The sequence below is a fragment of the Mastigoproctus giganteus genome, chromosome 3 (assembly GCF_048544385.1).
Source record: "Mastigoproctus giganteus isolate SK-2022 chromosome 3, ASM4854438v1, whole genome shotgun sequence".
Taxonomy (NCBI): Eukaryota; Metazoa; Arthropoda; class Arachnida; order Uropygi; family Thelyphonidae; genus Mastigoproctus; species Mastigoproctus giganteus.
The window spans coordinates 75,042,806-75,065,410 of NC_143577.1; the positions used below are offsets into that span (position 1 = coordinate 75,042,806).

Below are 22,605 nucleotides of genomic sequence, written 5' to 3' on the forward strand. Positions count from 1 at the left end.
TTTGTACTCATGAATTTTTTTTCTGAGAAAGTTTTGTTCTGTTCATTTTTATGTTCTTCATTGTGTTTTTTTTTCTCATTATTAAAAGCAGATTTTTGGAGTTGATGAGTGTTTTTACTGTATTGTTGATTTAGGTTTGGTCACGAAAAAAGAAAAAGGTTTCTTTGTTTTTCGTTGTATTTCATAATCTGAGCTTAAATGGTAGGTTAGGAAATAAAAGAAAAGGTTTTCTTGTATTTCGAGACCTAAACGTAAATGTTAGGTTGGGAAATAATAGATTCTTTATATATATACAAAGGGTACTAGGAAAGTTTTGCAATATGACACAACAATGAATCACAGGAAGCTGCTTGTTGCTGCATGTTGAGACATGTTCATACGTGCATAGTAGCCCCCGCGCCAAGTCAATGGGCTCAGTTATTCATTAGTAGTGAGAGTGTAAAGTGCTTGCGATGGCATCGTGGTCACGAAATGAGATAAGGACAGTTTTGCGGTATAATTTCGTGCGTGGTTTAACCATAGACCAGTGCTTAGAAGAAATGACTCTTGCACTAGATGATGATTGTCCACATCGTACAACGATATTCAGGTGGTATAGAGAATTCCAAAGGGGAAATTTCACTCTGGAGGATTCTGAGAGGCCGGGAAGGCCACGAACGTCAGTTACGGAGGAAAACGTTACTGCTGTGAGGAAAATGCTTGACGAAAACAGGCGAGTGACCTACCAACAGATAGAGGATACTTTGGGCCTAAATGCACCAGCAATTCGTTCGATTCTGCAAGATCATTTGCACGTGAAGAAACTTTGTTCTCTCTGGGTGCCGCATCAACTGACTGAAGAGCAGATGACACGACGTGTGACTTGGTGCCGGGAGATGTTAAAAAAGTTTGATAAGGGACAATCTCGGTATGTGAACAACATCGTGACAGGTGACGAGACTTGGCTGTACTATTACGATCTGCCGACCAAGGCTCAAAACAAAGTTTGGGTCTTTGATGATGACGACACACCCGTAATTGTCAGAAAATCCCGATCTGTAAAGAAGAAAATGATAGCTGTATTTTTCAAATCGAGTGGAATTGTGGAACGTGTCGTTTTGGACACGCAGAAGACAGTCATCACAGCTAAGTGGTATACTGAACAATGCCTGCCTAAAGTCATTGGATCTATGAAGAACCTGCGGCCAAAGTCAAGAATGGACACCTGGTACCTCCATCACGATAATGCTGCAGCTCACCGCGCCAAAGCCTGCACCGAATATTTGACCACGACAGGACTGAAACTTCTCGAGCACCCTCCCTACAGTCCAGACCTTGCTCCCTGCGACTTTGCACTGTTCCCGAATGTGAAAATGAAGCTAAAAGGGAGGCGGTTTTCCAGTGATGAGGACCTTCTACGGGCTTGGGACAACGAGTGTGCTTTACTCCCTAGTGAAACTTGGCAGAACTGGTTTAAAGATTGGTTTCGGAGGATGGAGAGGTATTGAATGTAGAGGAAATTACTTTGAAAAAATTAAATAAACAAAGCTGTATTGCAAAACTTTCCTAGTACCCTTTGTATATATATAAAGAATATATATATATAAAGAATATATATATATATATATATATACTGAATAGCTATTGAAGTGTTGACTGACGTTACGATACGTGTGTATCTGCATGAGTGTCTTTAAAAATAAAATACAGTAATAAAAAATTAATATTTTGTTAATAAACAATTTATGTGCTAGTCCACCCATGATTCTAAAGAAAAAAGGTTAGGTTACCCCCTCCATTTCAGGAGGGGGTTCAAGCTCCCATGGGATTCAAGTGGAGGTAACCTGACCTTTTTTCACCATTACAGTATTTCGTAATGGTGAAAAAAAGAATAGGGCATGTGCGATTAGGACAAGTTACCATTAGTGCTGCTAAAGTGATACTAAACCGATGTTATCGTGTGTTGTGTTCGCGCACCAATCAGCACAAGGTTTGCCACGCCTACCTGTCAATCAATATATTGTTCTCGACTTTGCTCCAGACCGATAACACCTACCGTCTGTTTACCGAGTGAGCAGCGCTAGAGTGCCGTATCGGGAAACTATTTTTCCGCATAAGTTATCTGACGTTTCTCATCGTGCTTGTGCAGGCTTTCTTTACCTTTGCCCATTTTTTTTTTTTTTCTACAAGTCGCTTCCCCATACTCTAAATGACATACCAACCGATTTTCACTGAGCTAACTCTAACCATTTTGACACTAAGGTCTTCTGAATAGGGAAACTAATTTTATAATTGCCGGTATTTCAATAGTCTTTGAAGCACCTGTATGTAGAATGCAGCACTGATTCTCTCCCCTTCAGGTACAAATTCCTTGTGAATCACACCCAATTTGACAAAAAACATGATCAGCATCGTGTTGATCGTGACTTCTGTAAATGAAACTTTTTGGGTCTTGGTGATGATTTTGAAGTCCACTGCAAGCCTTGATGCTTTGTCTCTATGATGCTTTGGCAACAAAGTTCTCAAACTGGTAAAATAAAAAAGAACACAAAGTGAAGGAGCTCAAATATGGCTTTATTTTTATTCAAAGTAATCACCACCTGACTGAATACACTTATTACACCATCCTAAAAGTTTCTGAAAAGAGTCAGCAAAGGCATCCAATGAAATGATGTTCAGTTCGGTGATGACATTTTTCATTATGTCCTCAACATCCTAAAATCTCTTTCCTTTGAGGGCAGTTTCCACCTTGAGAAAGTGGAAGTCCATTGGTGCTATATCAGAAGAGTAGAGTGGATGGTTGAATTTATAATGCCACGTTTCATCAGAAATATCTTCACAACATGTGTGTAATGAGTGGAGTATTGTCGTGCAACAAGAACCAGCTGCCTTTCTCTCAAAATTTGGGCCTCAACCAGGAAATGTATTTCAATAGTCTTTGAAGCAACCTGTATGCAGAATGCAGCATTGACTCTCTCCCCTTCAGGTACAAATTCCTTGTGAATCACACCCCATTTGTAGGCGCCTCTGTAGCCAGGTGGTCAGGAGCAGCAGTGCATAGCACACGCTTGATTAGACCAGAGTTCGAGCCCGTGACCACCAAATACGGAGGATGCGGAAAGGTCAGGGAATGATCACCGCATATCCCCTGAGCAATATGGCCTTAGCTGCTAATGCTCCTAAAAACAAACAAACAAACACCCCATTTGTCAAAAAACATGATCAGCATCATGTTGATCCTGGACTTCTGTAAATGAAATTTTTTGTGTCTTGGTGATGATTTTGAAGTCCACTGCATGCCCTGATGCTTTGTCTCAGGTTCATACTGAAACACCTAATACTCATCTTCAGTGACAACAGTGTTGAGGAAATGAGGACTGTCTTGACAAGTCTGGATGAAGCCTTTGCATGATGACATTCATAATTGCTTCTGCTCAACTGTGCGCTGTGCAGCACAAATTTTCATGCAAAATTTGACAAATCATCTCCTTATTCACAGGAGATGATTTGTCCAACTCATCAGCCATCATCTGAGGATCAAGCAACAATCACTTGCCACAATTTCCTGAACTTTTGCAGCTCTGTACTCATTTTGAGAGGTTAACAGATGCCCACCTCTTAACGTTTCACACCACCATAAACAGTTTTTAAAATTTCAGACATTTCTGCTGCAGATTTTCCTACTCTAAAGCAAAATTTGATATTCATTAGTTGCTCCATTGTGACATGATGGAGCAACTAACAACTACCAAATTTTGCAAAATGATGACATGGAACATTAATACTACTAACAAAACTGGTTGTTACTTGCAACCTGTCAGCCTACTGGACAATCTCTATACTACCATCTGTTGAATAAAGTTTGAATTACAACATACCACTTCACTTATTTTCAAACTCACCAAACATGACCATGACAGCACCATAATTTTGTTGCCACACTTTGTATGATGCAAAATAACTCATGGAGTGGACTTACTCCCTCTACCTGAAATTGGCAAACTACAGCCTTGATTGAAGAGGACTTTGGAAATTTTTCCAGCTGTTAACAGCACTCAAATCCAAACTCTCTAAACAAGTGGTAAACAGCAACGTAACATGACTAAGCTGTCATGGATTTCCAAAACCAAACAGTAGCCCTGATCAATCACAGACATCACCAAAGCCATCAAAATCCTACCCCAGAAAAATAAGGTCATCAATGGTCTCACTTGTATACACACATATGCAGAACAGACAATCCCACCCAACCATATTGGAGGGGGGGGGACAACTGAGGCCAACAAAATCCCATCCAAGCAGGCTTGAGTCAACTCAAATCAAAGACAGACAATCTAAATAAAAACTATATGGATAAAAACGCACCACATAATGTCTACAAGCATACACAAAAAGGAGAAATCAAATGGGAAACTGGTACATTCTAGGTACCATAAGTGCTGATGTTCAAGTTCAAGAAGTTCAAGCCTTTTGTTGATAGGGATCATTTGAAAAGAAAGTCAAGGCTAGAAAGGAATCTTTGAACAGATGAAACAAACTTTTAATTTACATGGTGAGGATAAATGATCAAAAGAAGACGATTCCTCATAACATCATAGCTGGGGACAGTAAAACATCTCAGCAGATCAACAAGATCTGTTTCAACAAAAGCAGCTAATCTGTAATGATCAGTAAACTGCAAGTAACTTCCACACAACAAGCTTCCAAGCTGCCAATCAGCATTTAGCATTGTTCAAATGCCAGAATGACAACAAAAACACTACCACAAATGAAGTGAATAAAGGATTGAGATTTGTAACTCAGAAATCCCAACCCCTTGTCCCAGCCAACATTTTGTAACTCAGAAATCCCAACCCCTTCATTTTTTGTTATATAATGGTTGAAAAGTGTATGTAGTAATCTTCCTTTATAACATATAATTCTAATGAGATGTTAAAATTGTTTGTAAATTAACAGTTTTTTTTTTTTTTTTTTTTTGTAATGTAAGCTTCTTGTTGTTGTTATTTGGATTTTAGGAGCATTAGCAACTAGGGCCATATTGCTCCGGGGATATGCAGTGGTCATTCCCTGACCTTTCCGCATCCTCCGTATTTGGTGGTCACGGGTTTTTTTTTTTTTTTTTTTTTTGATTTGGTAGTTGTTGGCGCATCGGCTTCTGTGGCCATATTGCACCTCCCAAGGTTTTTTTGCAGTACTTTGATCCAAGCCCGAGGCGGGAATCGAACCCACGACCTTTGGGTTGCCGGGCAGGTACTTTACCCACTCGGCTAGCCCGGTCGGCTTGGTGGTCACGGGCTCGAACCTCGGTCTAATTAAGAAGCATGTGCTACACACTGCTGCTCCTGCCCACCTGGCTACGGAGGCACCTATAATGTGAGCAAAACATATTTTAATTCTGAATCCAGTGAAGAAGAAGAAGAAGACACATAAAAAGGAATGAAATGTGTGGTATCTCTAACTTTCAAATTTAAAAACTGTAAAGCTAAATTTAAATGTTAATTGTTAATTCAGTTTAATAATATTTTAAAACCAACACAGTGAAGTATTTCCTCTGCAGTAAAACAAATAAATCATATTTTTAGCATTTACCAGGAAGTTTGCTTATTACTGTAAATACTTTTTCAGAGATATTCATAAATTATTTGCATAATTTATATTTAAAATAACTGTATTTCAGTGTGTTCGGTGGTTAACTTATTTAATCCTGAACTTTATTCTTAATTCTCAATTTTTTTTTTTTTTTTTTTCAGAAAAATATATTTTTTAAAATTTGATCCTCTATCAACATATTCATTGATACACACAACACATTGCATAAAATGTACTAAACTGGTTAAAATGCTCACTGCAAACTATTGCACAAAACTAGTAAAACAGCCAAAACTGTTCATTAAATAAATAATGAATTAAGTAAATAAACAAATTTTATGTTTATACTCTGGCAAGACCACATAAGGTTAGAGGGACTCAAAAGACAAAAAGATACAATGAACATCACTGTATTTAGTAGTCACGCAGGCTTGAACCACAGTCACTCAAAGTGTTTGTTTTTCTGTACCCTCATATTTGACCACTCAGATACAGTAGCCTTAACTTGATTGCTCATAAACTTGTTAAAAGACCTTTTGAACAATAGGTTTATTTGCCTTTATGATGCAACACTCAAAGGTAAGATTTCAGACAAATTATATACAAGAGTAATTTCGATAATCAACACTCAATGTCAGTAAATTCATCTTTCAATGTGTAGAAGTATTATTTCATCCTCATTTTAATGTCTACATAAAAATAATGCCCATCAGTGAATATATATTAGACAATTTTCTTTATCTAGTCTGTAAATATCCTTTTTCTTCCCATTTTGTGTTGCCGAAGAAGGAAAGAAATCTCATTTTCACTTTATTGAAATCTTTTAAAACAACCTTTGTGTAGAAATCAATGCTTATTTCTTGATTTATAAACTTTGCAACTTACAAACTTGATCAATCTCACTCTATAAAAAAAAAAAAAAACTTTTTTGTGCTTTTTATGCCAAAATATTACCAGTCATGTTACTCTTCTTTATACCCATTCCACTAAACCACAACCTGTATTCAATGCTCAAAATATAATCTAGCAATGCTTTATATAATGAAATCCCCTGTTTCTACTAACAGTTAACATATATAACTGATGCAATGGTCTGGAAACTGCTCTGTGCATTCCTATGAGAACTTGATTTTCCCCAATAAATATAATCCAGGAAAATACAAAACTAATTAAACATTTATCGATATAGCCACCCTTCCTTATTAATACCTGATTACGATTTTAGAAAAGATGTAAAAAAAATAACAAACATACAAATAAATTAACAAGTATATTTTTAATTCATTCTTTTAGAAAAGGTTACCATTTTTTCCCTTTTCTTTTTCATGAGCATATTTTTCTCATCAGTAATGACTTCATCATTCTCATCTGATGATGAGGATGCTGATTCTTCCTCATCCTCCTCAGCTTCCATTTCTTCATCATTATTGTCACTTGCATGTCCACTGTCACTTCTATCACTGCTGCTACCCTTATAAGTATTAAGTGGGCTAGCATCTTCTAAACATTCAGTATCAGATATCAACAGAGCTGTAAGACCACTCTCTAATTTGATGATTCTAAAAAGAAATAACATAGCATATTAGTTTCCTGTAATTTAATATACTGGAATGTAAAAAACACTCTAATATCAAATGGCTATAAGTAATCAAACTATGACATAACTGTATTCTTAAATGTCTACATAAAAATAATGCCCATCAGTGAATATATATTAGCTAATTTTCTTTATCTAGTCGGTAAATATCCTTTTTCTTCCCATTTTGTGTTGCGAAGAAGGAAAGAAATCTCATTTTCACTTTATTGAAACCTTTTAAAACAACCTTTGTGTAGAAATTAATGCTTATTTCTTGATTTATAAACTTTGCAACTTACAAACTTAATCAATCTCACTCTATAAAAAAAAATCACCAGACACAAAAACACTATCCTGTATTTCTTGATAAGAAGAAATTATTATAACAATTTAACAAATTTCTAAGAAATTTTTGCACATTATTTCAAATTTATTCAAAACAACTGGACCGAGAGAGAGAGAGAGAGAAAGATCACAGTAATCTCTTATTGCAGTGACAAGTATGGACCATTTGGTTTACTATAAATTTAGACTAATAATATTTTGGGGCAAGAAAGCCTCAAACTATGTAAAATTCAAACTTCAACATTACTTAGTGCATTTGCATCATTACTACATAGTTGATTTTTTTATACAAACCAAAGTTTGTACGTTGGCATCATTACTGTGGCACAGTTTGAGGCTTTCTGCTCTAAAATATTATGTCTAAGAAGCACACCTTTTGGCATATCTCATATTCTGTAAGTAGGTCACAACTGGATTGTCAACCCTTACCTCTGGGTACCTACTTACTCACTAATGAGAAGCCAACCCTTATACTCTGGGTACCTACACACTCACTATGAGAAGCCAAATAGCTTTGAAACAGTGCATTCTGAGTGGGAGTGGTGGTACTGAACTGAAAATAAGTTATAGCAGTCTTCTCTAATGGGGAAGTGTTACTTATTTGAAGTATGAGGAGTGCAACTTGTTGTGAAGGATTTCACAATATGAGATATAACAATTATAATGCCAACGTACACACTTCAGTTTGTCTAAAATATTCAACTATGTAGTAATGATGCAAATTCACTAAATAATCTCACTCTATAAATTTATATTAAGTTATTTGTTGGAGCACCTTGTTTCTAGTTAAAATACTTGTTAAAGTCTATTAAGTTGTTATTAAAACTCTGTCACATCAAGAAATGTAGACTAGCAAGTTCATATCTAGTGTCCTTTATTTCTCTTTTTTAAGTGTTGAGCAGACAATCATATTATGCTTTCATAGTTCTTTTATTGATCGGGTATCTCTTCAGCACAACACAACATGTATACTTCTTTGCAGACAAAAAAAGCCATACACAGGATGGGATTAAATTAGGCAGTGCCATGTTTGTAATGAAGAACAATCTTTGTATGTCTTTCCTGTAAATTTTGTCACATTCCTTAACCAATTTTATGAGTTATAATTCACCTAAAAGCTCAAGCTGTAGACTGAAAACATTTATTGGAATACTCTAGATCAGTGTTTCTCAAACGTTTTTGCTCACGAACCCCTTTTGGCTACAAAAAATAACCACGGATCCTCATATCCTAGTTCACTTAAATATGGGGTGTCCGGACAATAGGTATCCAAAATTAAAAATTTATATCTCAGAACTGATTTATTATATGTTTACAATCTATCTTTTTCAGATTGACACAAAAAATAACTGAATAATAAACTGTACTATTTGAGTATACAATCAATCATACTTCATAAGCTACTAGTGTGAATAATGGTGTTGTTTTTTCGTCTAACAAATTCCTTTAAAGTTGGGAGTGATTGTAGACAACTGAATTCTCATGTCAAGTGTGACATTCATTCTGTAACAATATTTAGATTTTGTTTGAAAAAACAGTAAAATTCAAAGTAGTCATTACAGAAATTATCCATGGATCCCCTGGGAACTGTCTGTGAACCCCTTGAGAACTGCAGAGCACAGTTTGGGAACCACTGCTCTAGATGTAATTACTTGTAACTGTGTCAAAGGCAAAAAAAAAAGAATACAGGTGGAAAAAAATGATGACAATGATAACCACCATTTAATAAAAATAATTCTGAAATAACATAATTGGAAAAGCACCACAATGAAGTTCTAATTTAATACAGTTTGAACCTGAGTTTCAGTAGTTCTTTTTTCTATGGTTATTTATTTACAAATAATATTAACATTGTTTCTGGGTCAATCAGATATAAAAATAAGGAATTATGCTTATAGCATATGAATCCACTGTCCTTACTCTCAAAGAATAGGGGAACTCTCACAGCTACACAACCTTGAACTCTGGGTGCATTACAATCAGAGTTCAAGGCTACCTATTTGAAAAAAGGACTAAACTAATAGAGCTAGTATTCTTAATAAGTATTAAGTTTTGGTGGAACAGACTTCCATCTTTTGTTGTGGAAGTTGATAGCCTAAAAAAATTTAAGGCTGCGCTGGACAGGTATTTGGAATGAACGGAGGGGTGAAATGGGAGCAGGTTTGTTTTTTTTGGCTGATACTGCATAAGCTTGTTTTCTTGCATTGTATGCCTCTACTAATGCTATTCTAAGTATTCTAACAGAGCAAGTAATATTCTTCATAGCTATACTCCTGTAGATAATCTCAGGTTGGTTGGTTGGTTGGTTATTAGGATTTTTATGGCGTATCAGCATCTAAGGCTATAGTGCGCCAAGATAATCTCAGGAACTGGGAAAGCAGAATGGGAGGCAAGTACACTAAGCACAGTGAAACCTCACTTTAACAGACCTCAGTTTAACGGAAATAACAGACGGCATCCACTGAACTGAGCTTAGCTATACAAGCCTGGTGACATAATGGGCACAGTCTGATGGCATTTACTATCAGTTAAAATATTTTCATGAAACGAAGCCAGAATTTTCCACACCATCACTTTCCATCATCCTGCCAATGGGTGTGGACATCAGCAGGGAGCCTAAAGCGCTCTTAAGTAACCTAAAGAAAGGTTACTTAAGAGATCTTCAGACACTGAATAAGATTGGGTCAAAGTTTCCACTATTATTATACCCAGGCAAAATATGCTCTTTCCATACAACACAACTGGAAAGTGCAGTAAAATATATTTATTATTTCACAGTACAGCATTTTTTCATAACATTCTATCAACTTTGCAAAAATTTATTTTTATTTTGTTACACAGAGCATTAATAAAACTACAATAAATAAATTAGCTTTCGGCTGGGTGGCAGCCTTCATCGGATTAAAATACTTGAATGGCAGTTGGAATAGAGATGCACTGTCAGGATGGTGCGTGAGGCACGTGGTTAATTGTTTGTTGATGTTTGTGGCTGTGATGTATGGTGGTGACGTGGCCAGCGTTTGTCTATGGATAGAATTACTGACTCTGTGATGGGGTTAACTTGACAACCACTGTTCCTGTTCAAAGCGGTGTCCGAGCATTTTATATTTAGCGATTCCAACCAGGTACGCCTCAGGTAATGGTGGGACCTGTCCACAACCACGACATCGCGGTGTGGGTCGATGTCGTGGTGGGTTGTCCAGACATGCTCGGTGATAGCTGAGTGTTCTACATCTGCCAAACGGATCGCCCTTTTATGTTCTGAGACACGTTTCTCGAGTCGACGTCCAGTCTCTCCAAAGTAGCAGCTCGTGCGGTCACGGCAAGAGATGCGATAGACCAAACCACTCTGTAGAAGGGTGGAGACAGGTGTTTTTATGTTGGAAAGGAGAGAACGCAGTTTCTTGCCTGGGAGTTGGATGCACTTTATCCCATGCGATCTTAGGATTCTACCGATCTGCTGTGACAGGTTGGGGTAGTATGGGATGAATGCCCTCGTGGATGACTCGTCAATAAGTTTAGGGTCAATAAGTTTATTTGTTCTGCAGATAACTGCTTGCTGCTTAGGTCACGATGGAGGCAGCCGATCCTCAGAGTTCTGAAGCCGAAGTTCCGAAACCCTTTCGGTATAATCCAGTTAGCTTTGCACATAGATGCAAAGCTAACTGGATTATACCGAAAGGGTTTCGCTACAAACAACTGTTTCCTAATGAGCGTATGGGACGTGCCTGTCGGAACTTCGGCTTCAGAACTCTGAGCATATGGATCGGCTGCCTCCATCGTGACATACAACGTGCTTCAGCGAGCAAAGCAGCCCTACTTGCCGACCTTAAGGCTCTGATTCCCGATCCTATTTACACCAAGGTAATCAATACTTTATGTTACCAGGCCGTCAGAGAATCAGATCGTTATTGTGCCCGACAGAAACATAAGTTCAATACTTTAATTAATGAATCCCATCAATTTCGGCGCCAGCGTAATGCCCCTCTCACAAATTGCACGGATTTCGTATTGAACCTAAGCAGCAGGCAGTTATCTGCAGAACAAATAAACTTATTGACCCTTGACATTTGCCGTTCTTCCAAAGCACGCAACCGATCACCAACATTGCCTTGGGTGTGGAAGCAAGCTTATCACGCCTCCCAGAAGATGTAGCCAGTGCAATCCGCTTAAAGACTGCAGCAGTTCTACACCATGCCCGCCCCGTCTCTTCAAACCTCAGCCGTATACAGATTTCTACCCTCAAGGCACTGAAACGGGATTCATCCATCGTCATTCTACCGGCGGACAAAGGCCGTCGTACGGTTGTAATGAACCACACTGATTACATGGCGAAAGCCTTACTGCTCTTACGAGACACTACCATCTACAAACCCTTAACCATCAACCCCAACAGGGCTTTGGAACGATGGGAGTCAGAGGTGAATATCCTCATCAACACTTGGCTGAAACAAGAGAAAATCACACAGTCAACCCGTAATCACCTCCGTGCCTCCGGGTGTCAGATCTCACGGTTTTACGGCCTGCCGAAGGTGCACAAAGAAGGCACACCACTAAGACCTATTGTATCCTGCTGTGGATCACCGACTTACGAGCTGTCTAAATTTGTCTCGAGACTTCTTTCTCCTCTAGTTGGCAAGACCACCTACACCGTCTCCAACAGTGTTGAGTTCATAGAAAGGATCCGCACTATATCCATCTCGCAAGATCAAGTCATGGCATTGTTCGATGTCGTATCACTCTTTACCTCCATCCCAGTGGAACTTGCCATCTCTTGTGCAAAACAACTCTTGGATAATGATGGAACCCTTAGTGGCAGAACTAGACTGACGCCTGATGACATTTCCGCCGCCCTCAGACTGTGCTTAACAGGGGGTGCAATCATGTTTAATGACTCCATCTACCAGCAGATACATGGCACAGCCATGGGTTCCCCTGTCAGCTCGGTCACAGCAAACATCGTGATGGAGGAGTTAGAGGGACGTGCGTTTACACACGCACCAGATCACATCGCCTTTTGGTGTCGCTATGTAGACGATGTGTTCGTAGTCATCCCTACAGACTCAGGTCAGCGACTCCTAACCCACCTCAACTCACTATCGCCCTTCATAAAATTCACGATTGAGCTGGAGTCGAACAACTCTATACCATACCTAGATACACTTGTCCGGCGCGAAGACACATGCTTGAAGATGACAGTTTATCGTAAGCCTATGTGTGCTGGCCAATTTACCAACTTCCAGTCAGCACACGCACGGGGCCACCTCCTTTCAACTGCCCGAACCTTTGCTAACTCGCGCCTGGACACACTCCAGCTCCGCAGATGAAAGACGCAAAGAGATCACCAGAGTCAAAGTAGACCTTACGAGGTGTGGCTACCCCATCGACGTCCTTGATCTACAAGCACGCGACAACGTGACGACCAACAGCAACGCCAACAGTGACGAGTCATCCACGAGGGCATTCATCCCATACTACCCCAACCTGTCACAGCAGATCGGTAGAATCCTAAGATCGCATGGGATAAAGTGCATCCAACTCCCAGGCAAGAAACTGCGTTCTCTCCTTTCCAACATAAAAACACCTGTCCCCACCCTTCTACAGAGTGGTTTGGTCTATCGCATCTCTTGCCGTGACTGCACGAGCTGTTACTTTGGAGAGACTGGACGTCGACTTGAGAAACGTCTCTCAGAACATAAAAGGGCAATCCGTTTGGCAGCTGTAGAACACTCAGCTATTGCCGAGCATGTCTGGACAACTCACCACGACATTGACCCACACCGCGATGTCGTGGTTGTGGACAGGTCCCACCATTACCTGAGGCGTACCTGGTTGGAATCGCTAAATATAAAATGCTCGGACACTGCTTTGAACAGGAACAGTGGTTGTCAAGTTAACCCCATCACAGAGTCAGTAATTCTATCCATAGACAAACGCTGGCCACGTCACCACCATACGTCACAGCCACAAACATCAACAAACAATTAACCACGTGCCTCACGCACCATCCTGACAGTGCATCTCTATTCCAACTGCCATTCAAGTATTTTAATCCGATGAAGGCTGCCACCCAGCCGAAAGCTAATTTATTTATTGTAGTTTTATTAATGCTCTGTGTAACAAAATAAAAATAAATTTTCGCATTATGAATCCAGAGCACGTAGGCCTGTTTTATTATTATTCTATCAACTTTAGCAACTATATATATTTTTTCAAGTTTAAAAGATAATGGACAAACCTTATCCATATACATTCCATTAAAGTGAGGTTCTACTACTACAATTCCTCTGTAACAGTACAGTGGTTCCACTTGTCATTCATTCTGAGAGTTCTGGACTCGATTCCCATCAATAACTGGAGGAACTGACAAAATCCTCTTCAATCAAGGCTCTTGTCAGATGATCAGGTGATGTTAAGGAGAGGGAACAAGAGTTCACCAAGTTATTCTGAGTTTTTTTAGCTCGCACAACATGCAGATCAGCTCATAAATGCACACTTGTACAGACAGTTGGAATCTATCCAATTATATTAAGGGAGGCAGTAAAGGATGTAAACAAACCCTTAGCCATAATTAAGAGAACATCCCTAGATTCAGGGCAGGACACTATGGACTGGAGAAATAGAAATGTATCCCCAATTAACAAAGGGGGAGCAAAAGGTGACATGAGTAATTACAGACCTGTTAGCTTAACATCTGTTCCAGGGAAAATAATGGAGTCGCTGGTTAATGAAGTAATGCGGGACCTAGACAGAATGCAATTATACTGCAATCACAGCACGGATCTGTTAAGGGACAGTTTGTCTGACAAACCTGATTACATCCTATGATGCAGAGACTGACTAAGGAACTGAATGCAAAAAATTTTGATATTGTAAACTTGGATTTCAGGAACCCTCCTGATAGTGTCATACATAAAAGACCACTGTACAAAATGGAGCAACATGGCATTGAGGGAAAGTTACTGCTATGGATAAAAGGATGGTTGAGCAGGAGAAGACAGAGTGGTTATCAATGGGCACTGCTCTTCGTGATCTAATGTTATTAGTGGGGTCCTCCCAGGATTCAGTGCTGGGCCCATTGTGGTTTTCAATTTTTAATACTGAAGAAAGTACATTGAGCTTAATGTCTAAGTCTGCAGAGGATATAAAGGTTGACAGGATGATTAATGACAGTAATCAAGATAAGTTACTGTAACAAGTTCTAAAAAATTAGGCCAATGGGCTGAAAAATGGCAGTTAAAGTTTAACAAATGCAAAGTACTGCATATGGACAACAGTAATCCCAGATTAACATACCAACTCTGTGGTATTACACTCATCATAGTAGAAAATGAAAAAGACCTGGATGTAACTCTGAAGTCGGATATGAAGTTCTCTGAGCAGTGCATGACAGGCTGCGAGGATAGCTTGTGGTATTGTCAGTCAGATCTTCTCACAGGCACCTGTGAGAAGATCTGGCTAAGGTGTTTAAGGCCTTGAAAGGACTCATTAAGTTCAATACTGATGCCATTTTTTCTCTTGCTAAGACTACACACAAAAGGGGGCATAAATTGAGAAAAGATGGCTGCAGGATAGATTGTGTGGAAATTTGCCCTCAGCCAGCAGGTTGTTGATTGTTGAAACAACCTTCCATCTGTTGTTGTTGTTGTTGTGGAAGTGGGTGTTTTTTTATTTGTTTTTTGGTTGATGCTCAATAAGCTTGGTTTCCTTCATCATTTGATACTAATAATACACAATGGCTCAATATGGTCTAAGTCACTGATATGATACACCTAACCCAACAACACCACTACTATAATTTATAATTAAGTGCTCAAGTCACTACATATTTTTCTTAAAACATGTAATACAGATGGTTTTTTGGTATAAATGTTCATTAGCACATTAGCTACAGAGGCAAAATTATGCTTGTTCATATGGTGGACCAAGAAATCTCAGTTTTTTTGTGAAATAAACTTTATATTATCAAATTATGTTGAAGTATGTTAAAAGCAGTCAAAAAGTTGAATACATTTTATGAACATGAATAATGCATCCATATTTGCAATATTCCCACAAAAGACATGCAAGTCAACCCTTATACATAGAAAACGATGGGTCATAGGTGTGTGGCCAATACATGCTTCCTTCCCTTCTATCTATTTCTTCTAAGAAAGCAGTCCATGGTTTGGTTTTTATTTGTGCCTGTCAAAGTTGTGCCCATCATTCCTTATATGCTCTCTGCATGAAGCATATATAATCTGCTTACAAAATCATTCTGGAATAAAACAAAAGGTGACTGATTGCTTAGGTTTCTACAAATCACACAACTATGACTGGATCTGCTTAAGACTGGGTGGGAAAATGACAGATTATTTTATAAGCCAGATGGCATGCAGTCAGTGTATACTACAGTCCATGGAATGGACAAGTCGTTGATATTTTATAAAGTTAACTGTATTCCACATAATTCAACAGTATACATGCTGCATTATTAACAGAAGCATGCTGAATGAACAACCAAAAAATTAAAAGGCAAATTCCCAGACGAAGTCCCCCCACACAAAGTTAATAAATAATAAAGAATAAACTTTTTAATATTTGAAATAATATATTTGATCTGGTATCAGGCATTATATAATCTGATTTTAGTATTACTTTTAGTAATAATTCTTTTCTAATAACTGTTATATATTTGAAATACTGAAAATAATGTTCGGTATTTCAAATATATAACAGCGTTTACAGATGTGAAGTTTCACTATAATCATAAGTGAAAAGGGGTAATTATACAAACAAAAATACTCATTAGTAAAACACTTCATTTTTAATAATCAAATATGGCATTACCAATGCATGTGACTAACTGGGACAGTGTTCTGCTGTGCTCTGGTTTGTTCCAAACCATCATGACTATAATATCTGAAAACTCACATTCACTAGCTCAATCATCTTTCAATCACAATATTCATCAGCATCAAAGCACTCCTCACATGTGCCAATATTTTTGTAAATTTAAAATTTTACAAAAACCTGATGAAAGGTCATTCAGCATCTTGGAATAAATGGTAAGGAGTCATCCCTTAATAAAAGATAAATTCAGGATCTACTCCAAAATCATTCAATTATCATTTGCTTAGAAAACCATTTTTCCAAGCTTTTGTACAATAATTAAATTTTATATATTAAAAAAAAAAAAAAAAAAAAAACAGTAAGAAAAAACTGTGATTATGGCAATAACTTCTTCTCTAGTACAGTAATTAAAAAAATGTCACTTTCCTGAACAGTGATAGATTAAGATCACCTGGGGGGTGGAGGGTGGAATCCACTAGCCACCAAGCTTTTGAGATAAGGCAGTAAGGCACCATCTAAGTGGACTGATTATGGCCTTATAACATAATGTAATCTATATGTAAATAAACTAGTAACATGCAACAGCTAAGAGGAACCAGAGCTTCCACAGGTGAACAATATATGAACCATTTGAACTGACGAGTTAAATCAGATATCAAAATTACAAAATTATTGTATAATTACTATTTTTCAATTTCTTTTCAACAAGAAAAAAACAGCAATTTTATTTATTTTTTTATTCATTTTGTTTTCAATAATACTGCTTATATAAATCAACTTACAGGAGTAGGACTTCCACCCTTGGACATCCCCTATACATGTGACTATTGGGTAATTTGGCTTCTTGAATTAAACCTTGCATATGTGTGTGTGTGTGTGTGTGTGTGTGTGTGTGTGTTAAGTACCAAAGCAACAGTATATTGTGTCTGTAAATTGCATATATTCTGTGGTCAATTTGCTGGGTGATAAACCCAATCTTCTAGAACACTGGTTCCCAAACTACTGAGATTTACGGACCCTTTCAAAAATCGAAAAAAGTTTTCAGATCCTTATATATAACACATGTATATATATACATGTGTATATATATATATATATATATATACAATATATATTAATTATATAATAGTAATTATATAATAATAGTAATTATACAATATATATATATATATATGGTCGACCACTGTTTTGCAGACCCTCTGGAACTGGTTGACAGACCCCTAGGGGGGGGTCGATGGACCCCAGTTTGGGAAACACTGTTCTAGAAGAAAAAACAATGTGCCTCTCACCTGAGACAGACTAAACTGACCATGTTGTAAAAAAAAACAAAAATTCCTTGTGTCATTAATACCTTCACCACTGCTGACTTGACCTATGACTTCTATGAACCAAATTCAAAAATTATGTGATTGAGTCAATATGGATTGAGGAGGGCAGAGACATTTTTGAGCTTTCCTCTGTTTATAGCTAATTAGTCAGCTGCTGGTAAGGGTTGCTTGACAAAAATATTCTGTTTTCTTCCATCAAATTGGAAGGAAATGGTTCTTAAAGTTGGGTGGTTTTTTTCATCCAAGTGGATTAAAAACCCCACAATGGACATATGCATCAACGTGTAGTTAAAGTGTTAACAGGATTTGAACTTGGTCCTGTTCTACTCAGTGTGGAAAGGACAGTGATTATATTCACTGTGCTACCAACAAGGGCAGCAATATGGCACTACTCCATCAGAGCTGCCATGGCTATACATATCTCAATGCCACCTTTAGGCTGGATTCTGGTGTGCATGAGATGAAGTTTTAGCACCCTACTAAATATTAAAATTCTCAAAGTGCATATTATGTGCATTGCATCCTCAGCATTCATTCCAGGAATCTGTGTATACTATTCTGTGCAATAAAAACTATTATACTGTTAAGATTAATTGGTTGTTCTCGGGCTTTTTCATCTTGCACCCCCCCCCACTCCAGCCATGGAACCTTTTCGAGCCTCTTGACCATCTCTCTCCTATTACCAAAGTTAAATAATCTGTAGTATAATTTTACGTTGTGAAAATCATGCAATACCTTGAAGGGTCACAACCTGCCATTTCAGAACCACTCAATTAAATAACCCAAAGAGAACCTTGGTATTGGACCTAGGGGTGTTATATAAACAAGTGCAGCTAGCTGCAGACAATTTGGTGAATGCCATACAGGGTAGATGGCCTACCTCTACAGATTTCACCTGCATGCCCTGCGTTTACAGCCTAATCTCCGGGCTTTCTTGTTATTTCTCTGGATGGAGGGAACAGGCACTTCAGTGCCCTGGTCCTGGGCAATGTAGAGGGGGGGGGGAATTGAAACTGGAGTCCAGGCCTCTTACGGGAAAAGAATGGCCCAGTGAGGCTGTTTTCATCAGGGCTCTTGCTGGCTCTTAATGCCCTTGTGGGTCTGAGGGTGATGGAGAAAAACTAAAATTTGCTTTACATTTTTAAGTAAATGTGTAGGGTGGTCAAGAGCCAGCACAGCCCCCCCGGAAGGGAAACAGCCTCACTTGACTTTCCGAAGGGTCACCTTCACTTCATAACACTCCAGCCATCAATGTAATATTATTATATGTTTTTTTTTTTTTAGAATATATGTATTTTACAAAACTATTTAATACTCATATTTAATTTTTGTATCATAATTTTTGTACCACAATGTTTCAAACTATGGGGTTGATAATATTCCAACGGAAGTATAAATAATCAACAAAGAAGTCTTATTTAATTAATAACATAAAACATTTTTGCTGGGGGGGAGGGTTTCAGAGTAAACTAAAAAATGTGTATTTCCCATGAAAATTTTCACAATTGCCTTCACCACTCCTCTCCCCACCCACGCACCCCAATCATATGCGAGTAAGGTATTTTGTGGAGCATTAAACGTGCTAACAGCATTTATTTATTTCCTCCCCCCAATCACGTAGGTAGACAAGATGGTTTGACCGTGGAACAGCTAACAGCGCTGCATCTTAAAGTATAAGTATATAAACTGTTACGGATATTATTATTTTAAAATAGTTCTGCCCAAGGCTTAATTATACATACTTACTTATATAGGCGTCTGTCGTTCGGCGATTGAAATGGTACGTCTGGCTCCATCGAAACATTTATTTTTTTACTCTTATAGCTTGACATCCCCTTATTTATTTATAGAATTCAATGAAATTTGGCTGGACCCAATATTTTTCTACTACTCTTTTTCAGATGATAAACATATATTTAAAAATGCAAAATGCGATGAAGTGATATAGTGGATATCAAACAGTAAAATCAGAAGTGCCTCTCATCCACATTCGGCCAGTGAAACACTACTGTATACCTAATTTTATTTTCATGAGTTAGAAAGCTGAATTCCCAATTCACTTTCTCTCAGTTTTAATTATTAATTTTGACTAATCAGCTTTACTCTTTGTATTCCACCTCAGTAACAAAGTTACGGCATACTACACTTTACAATAAAGTAAATTTTTTTAGAGATGGTATTTCCAAGTAATTCCTAATTACCAAAATCACATCACATTCATTACAGATAAGGACCAAGGCACACACACACACAAAATAAAAAGGCATGAACAATAATGTAATCCAATCTAGATTGTCAACCTTTTACAGATACACTGTAAAACCCAGGTCAAATTAGATTTTTCCGTAAATATACAATAGCGTTCAAAACATAAGTTACATTGTTTTTTTTTTTTTTTTTTTCGTTTTGTTTTGTTTTTTTTTTTTCATCGTTTATTGGTATTAATTAAGTTAAATAAATTTATATTTATACTAGCTAACGTCACATCAGTTTCAAAAATTTGCAATTCTATTGACTGGGAGTTAATTATTTTTTATAATGCAGGAAAACAAAGAAGAGCAATTTCTGCAGCTCAAAGTGAATATTACCCCAGGGGCTCACATCTGGTAAGTATGGGCTTGGCACACCCGGTCCTAAGCTGGATATCACCATTCTTCTTTTTCTTGGTGATTCCCTTCTACTTCTGACTCTCTCTCTCTCTCTCTCTCTCAGGGTAACCCTGGATTTTTTTTTTTTTTTTTTTTGGCTGGTACAGCATAAGCCTCAGGCTTCCTTGCACCATATGGCTAATACTAATAATAACAGCACCTCAGACTGATGGAATCTGTGTAATTATATAAAAAAAGAAACTGTAAAGAAAATGAGGCAAAAGAGATAGTTAAACCTATGGAAAGAAATTACGAGAGGTAACCGTAGATTCGAGAAAAGTTACTACATACTCAGTTGTGCAAAGGTAGCTCCTAGTCACAAGGGTGGTTCAAAGGGTGAAGAGGAGTGACAAGAGAATGTGCAATTGAACTCTGAGCCACGGGTTATAAAGGAGTCAATGGTTAAAGAAGTATGATCGGCTAGAATGCAGTCAGGCCATACAGCAAATGCAGCATGTATTTGTTAAAGGGAGATCACGCTTGAGCAATATAATCATCGACTATGAAGCGGTCAAAAAGGACCTGGATGAAAAGGAATAATTTTGAGATTATATGTTTAGATTTCATTAAAGCCTTTTTTACTGTTCCATATGAACGGTATATGTAAAAATTGGAACAATGTCAATTAGAGCTGCTACTTGTATGGATATAAGGACGGTAAAGTGATATGAGCCAAGGAGAAGTTATAAATTGTCATTGCACCAATTCATCATATTAAATGAGTGGAGTACTATAAGGGGCTGGCATTAGACCTTATTGTTTTTAGTATTTATTACTGATAATGACAAGGCGGCAAATAAAGCATTGTTTATTGTTTATTTCAAATCTGATAAGTTTGGTGATGATCCAAAGATGGTGGTTAATGAAAGTAATCAGGTTATGCCACTTCCACAAGACTTGGATAAATTAAGAAGATGGCATGAAAATACAGCGCCCGGATAAAACAGGAAGAAGTAATACGTGATAAAAGCCTCGTCAATAAATTAGGCACTGGATAGATTGTGAAAGGCTACAATGGCCTCTCGAAAAAAAATTGTAACCCATGAGGTTTAGAATTTTTTTCAAAGAGGTCATTCCTTGTGAGAAGAGACTATATATAGGGATGGGATACACATAGAAACAAATGATACAAGAACATCTGTTACTGCTATCGAAACAGTGCTAGATGTGACAGAAAACGGGACGTTCCAATACATTGGAGGAATAGAAATGTGTGACCAGTTGACAAAGAGGAATATAGGGTGACATAAGCAATTACATATGGCAATTATAGAACTGTTAGCTTGACTTCTGTACAAGGTAAAATAATGGAGTCGGTTAAAGGAATATTGCAGGATCATCTTAATAGGAAAGGAACCGTAAGTAAGTCACAGCATGGGTTTCTAAGAGAGAAAATCCTGCCTGACCAATCTGATTAGCTACTTTGAAGCAGTAACAAAGGAACTGGATACAAATAATAATTTTGATATCATATATTTAGATTTAAAAAAAGCTTTTGATACTTTCACATAAATGACTGCTATACAAATTCGAACACTGTAATATTAATGGCAAGTAACTGCACTGGATAAAAGAATGGGTGGGAGCCAGAACATAGAGGATAGTTACAAATGGGCACTGCTCTTCTTAGACTAATTTTATTAGTGGAGTTCCTCAAGGTTCACTGCGAGGTCCCTTACTCTATATATTGTTCGTTAATAATATTGAAGAAGGATTATATCAAGTTCATTATCTAAGTTTACAGATGATACCAACTGGCAGGATGATTAATGACAATGACCAGGGCTGATACAGAAGCATGATGGATAAATTCAGGGCCGGTTCTGGTAAGTGTACAGTGCGTGCATGCACGTAGGCGGCCGATAGTGCAGTTTAAAGAATAAAATTAAGATGTAATTTAATATTATTTTAATATAGTGGTCGGCGATGAAATAGCAAACGTGGCATTGTTAATAAATAATATTGTATTCTCTAAATTCTGTTTAATTTTCATTATGAATGAAAATTAAACATAAAAATAATGTACCAAATGTTACCGTAAAATTAAGAAGTCATACCAACGTTCACAAAGGGAACATAAACATGACTGTAAACATATTTGGTAACCATGGAAATACAACAAGCTCTTTTTTTCATACTTCAAAAAATTGATGTTTGCATGATGACGAATGATAGAGCTGTGCAGTTTATGGTTATAAATAACGCCGAAGCATACATGTTAGATGTTTTGCATCAGAAAACTTAGAAGTGCAAGCATAGGCGATGGTGGGTTCATCCATTAAACCAGAGAAGGATTCAACAATGTTCA

General features: G+C 37.6%; 1 protein-coding gene across 3 annotated transcripts in view; it reads right to left on the reverse strand.

Annotated features, from left to right (window-relative positions):
• Window positions 1-20,341, reverse strand: part of LOC150088086 (nardilysin-like) — a 569,173-nt gene extending 548,832 nt beyond the window's left edge. The window contains exons 1-2 of one of the 3 annotated variants that reach the window (XM_090370567.1): window positions 20,238-20,341; window positions 6,872-7,127 (exon numbers count right to left, since the gene is read on the reverse strand). In XM_090370567.1, the coding sequence (XP_090226693.1) occupies window positions 6,872-6,982 (111 nt within the window). In that variant the 5' untranslated portion in view covers window positions 6,983-7,127; window positions 20,238-20,341. Of the gene's footprint in view, window positions 1-6,871; window positions 7,128-19,391; window positions 19,888-20,237 lie in introns of those variants that run through there. The other 2 variants (XM_090370565.1, XM_090370566.1) reach the window with 2 other exon arrangements.
• Window positions 20,342-22,605: the final 2,264 nt, after the last annotated feature.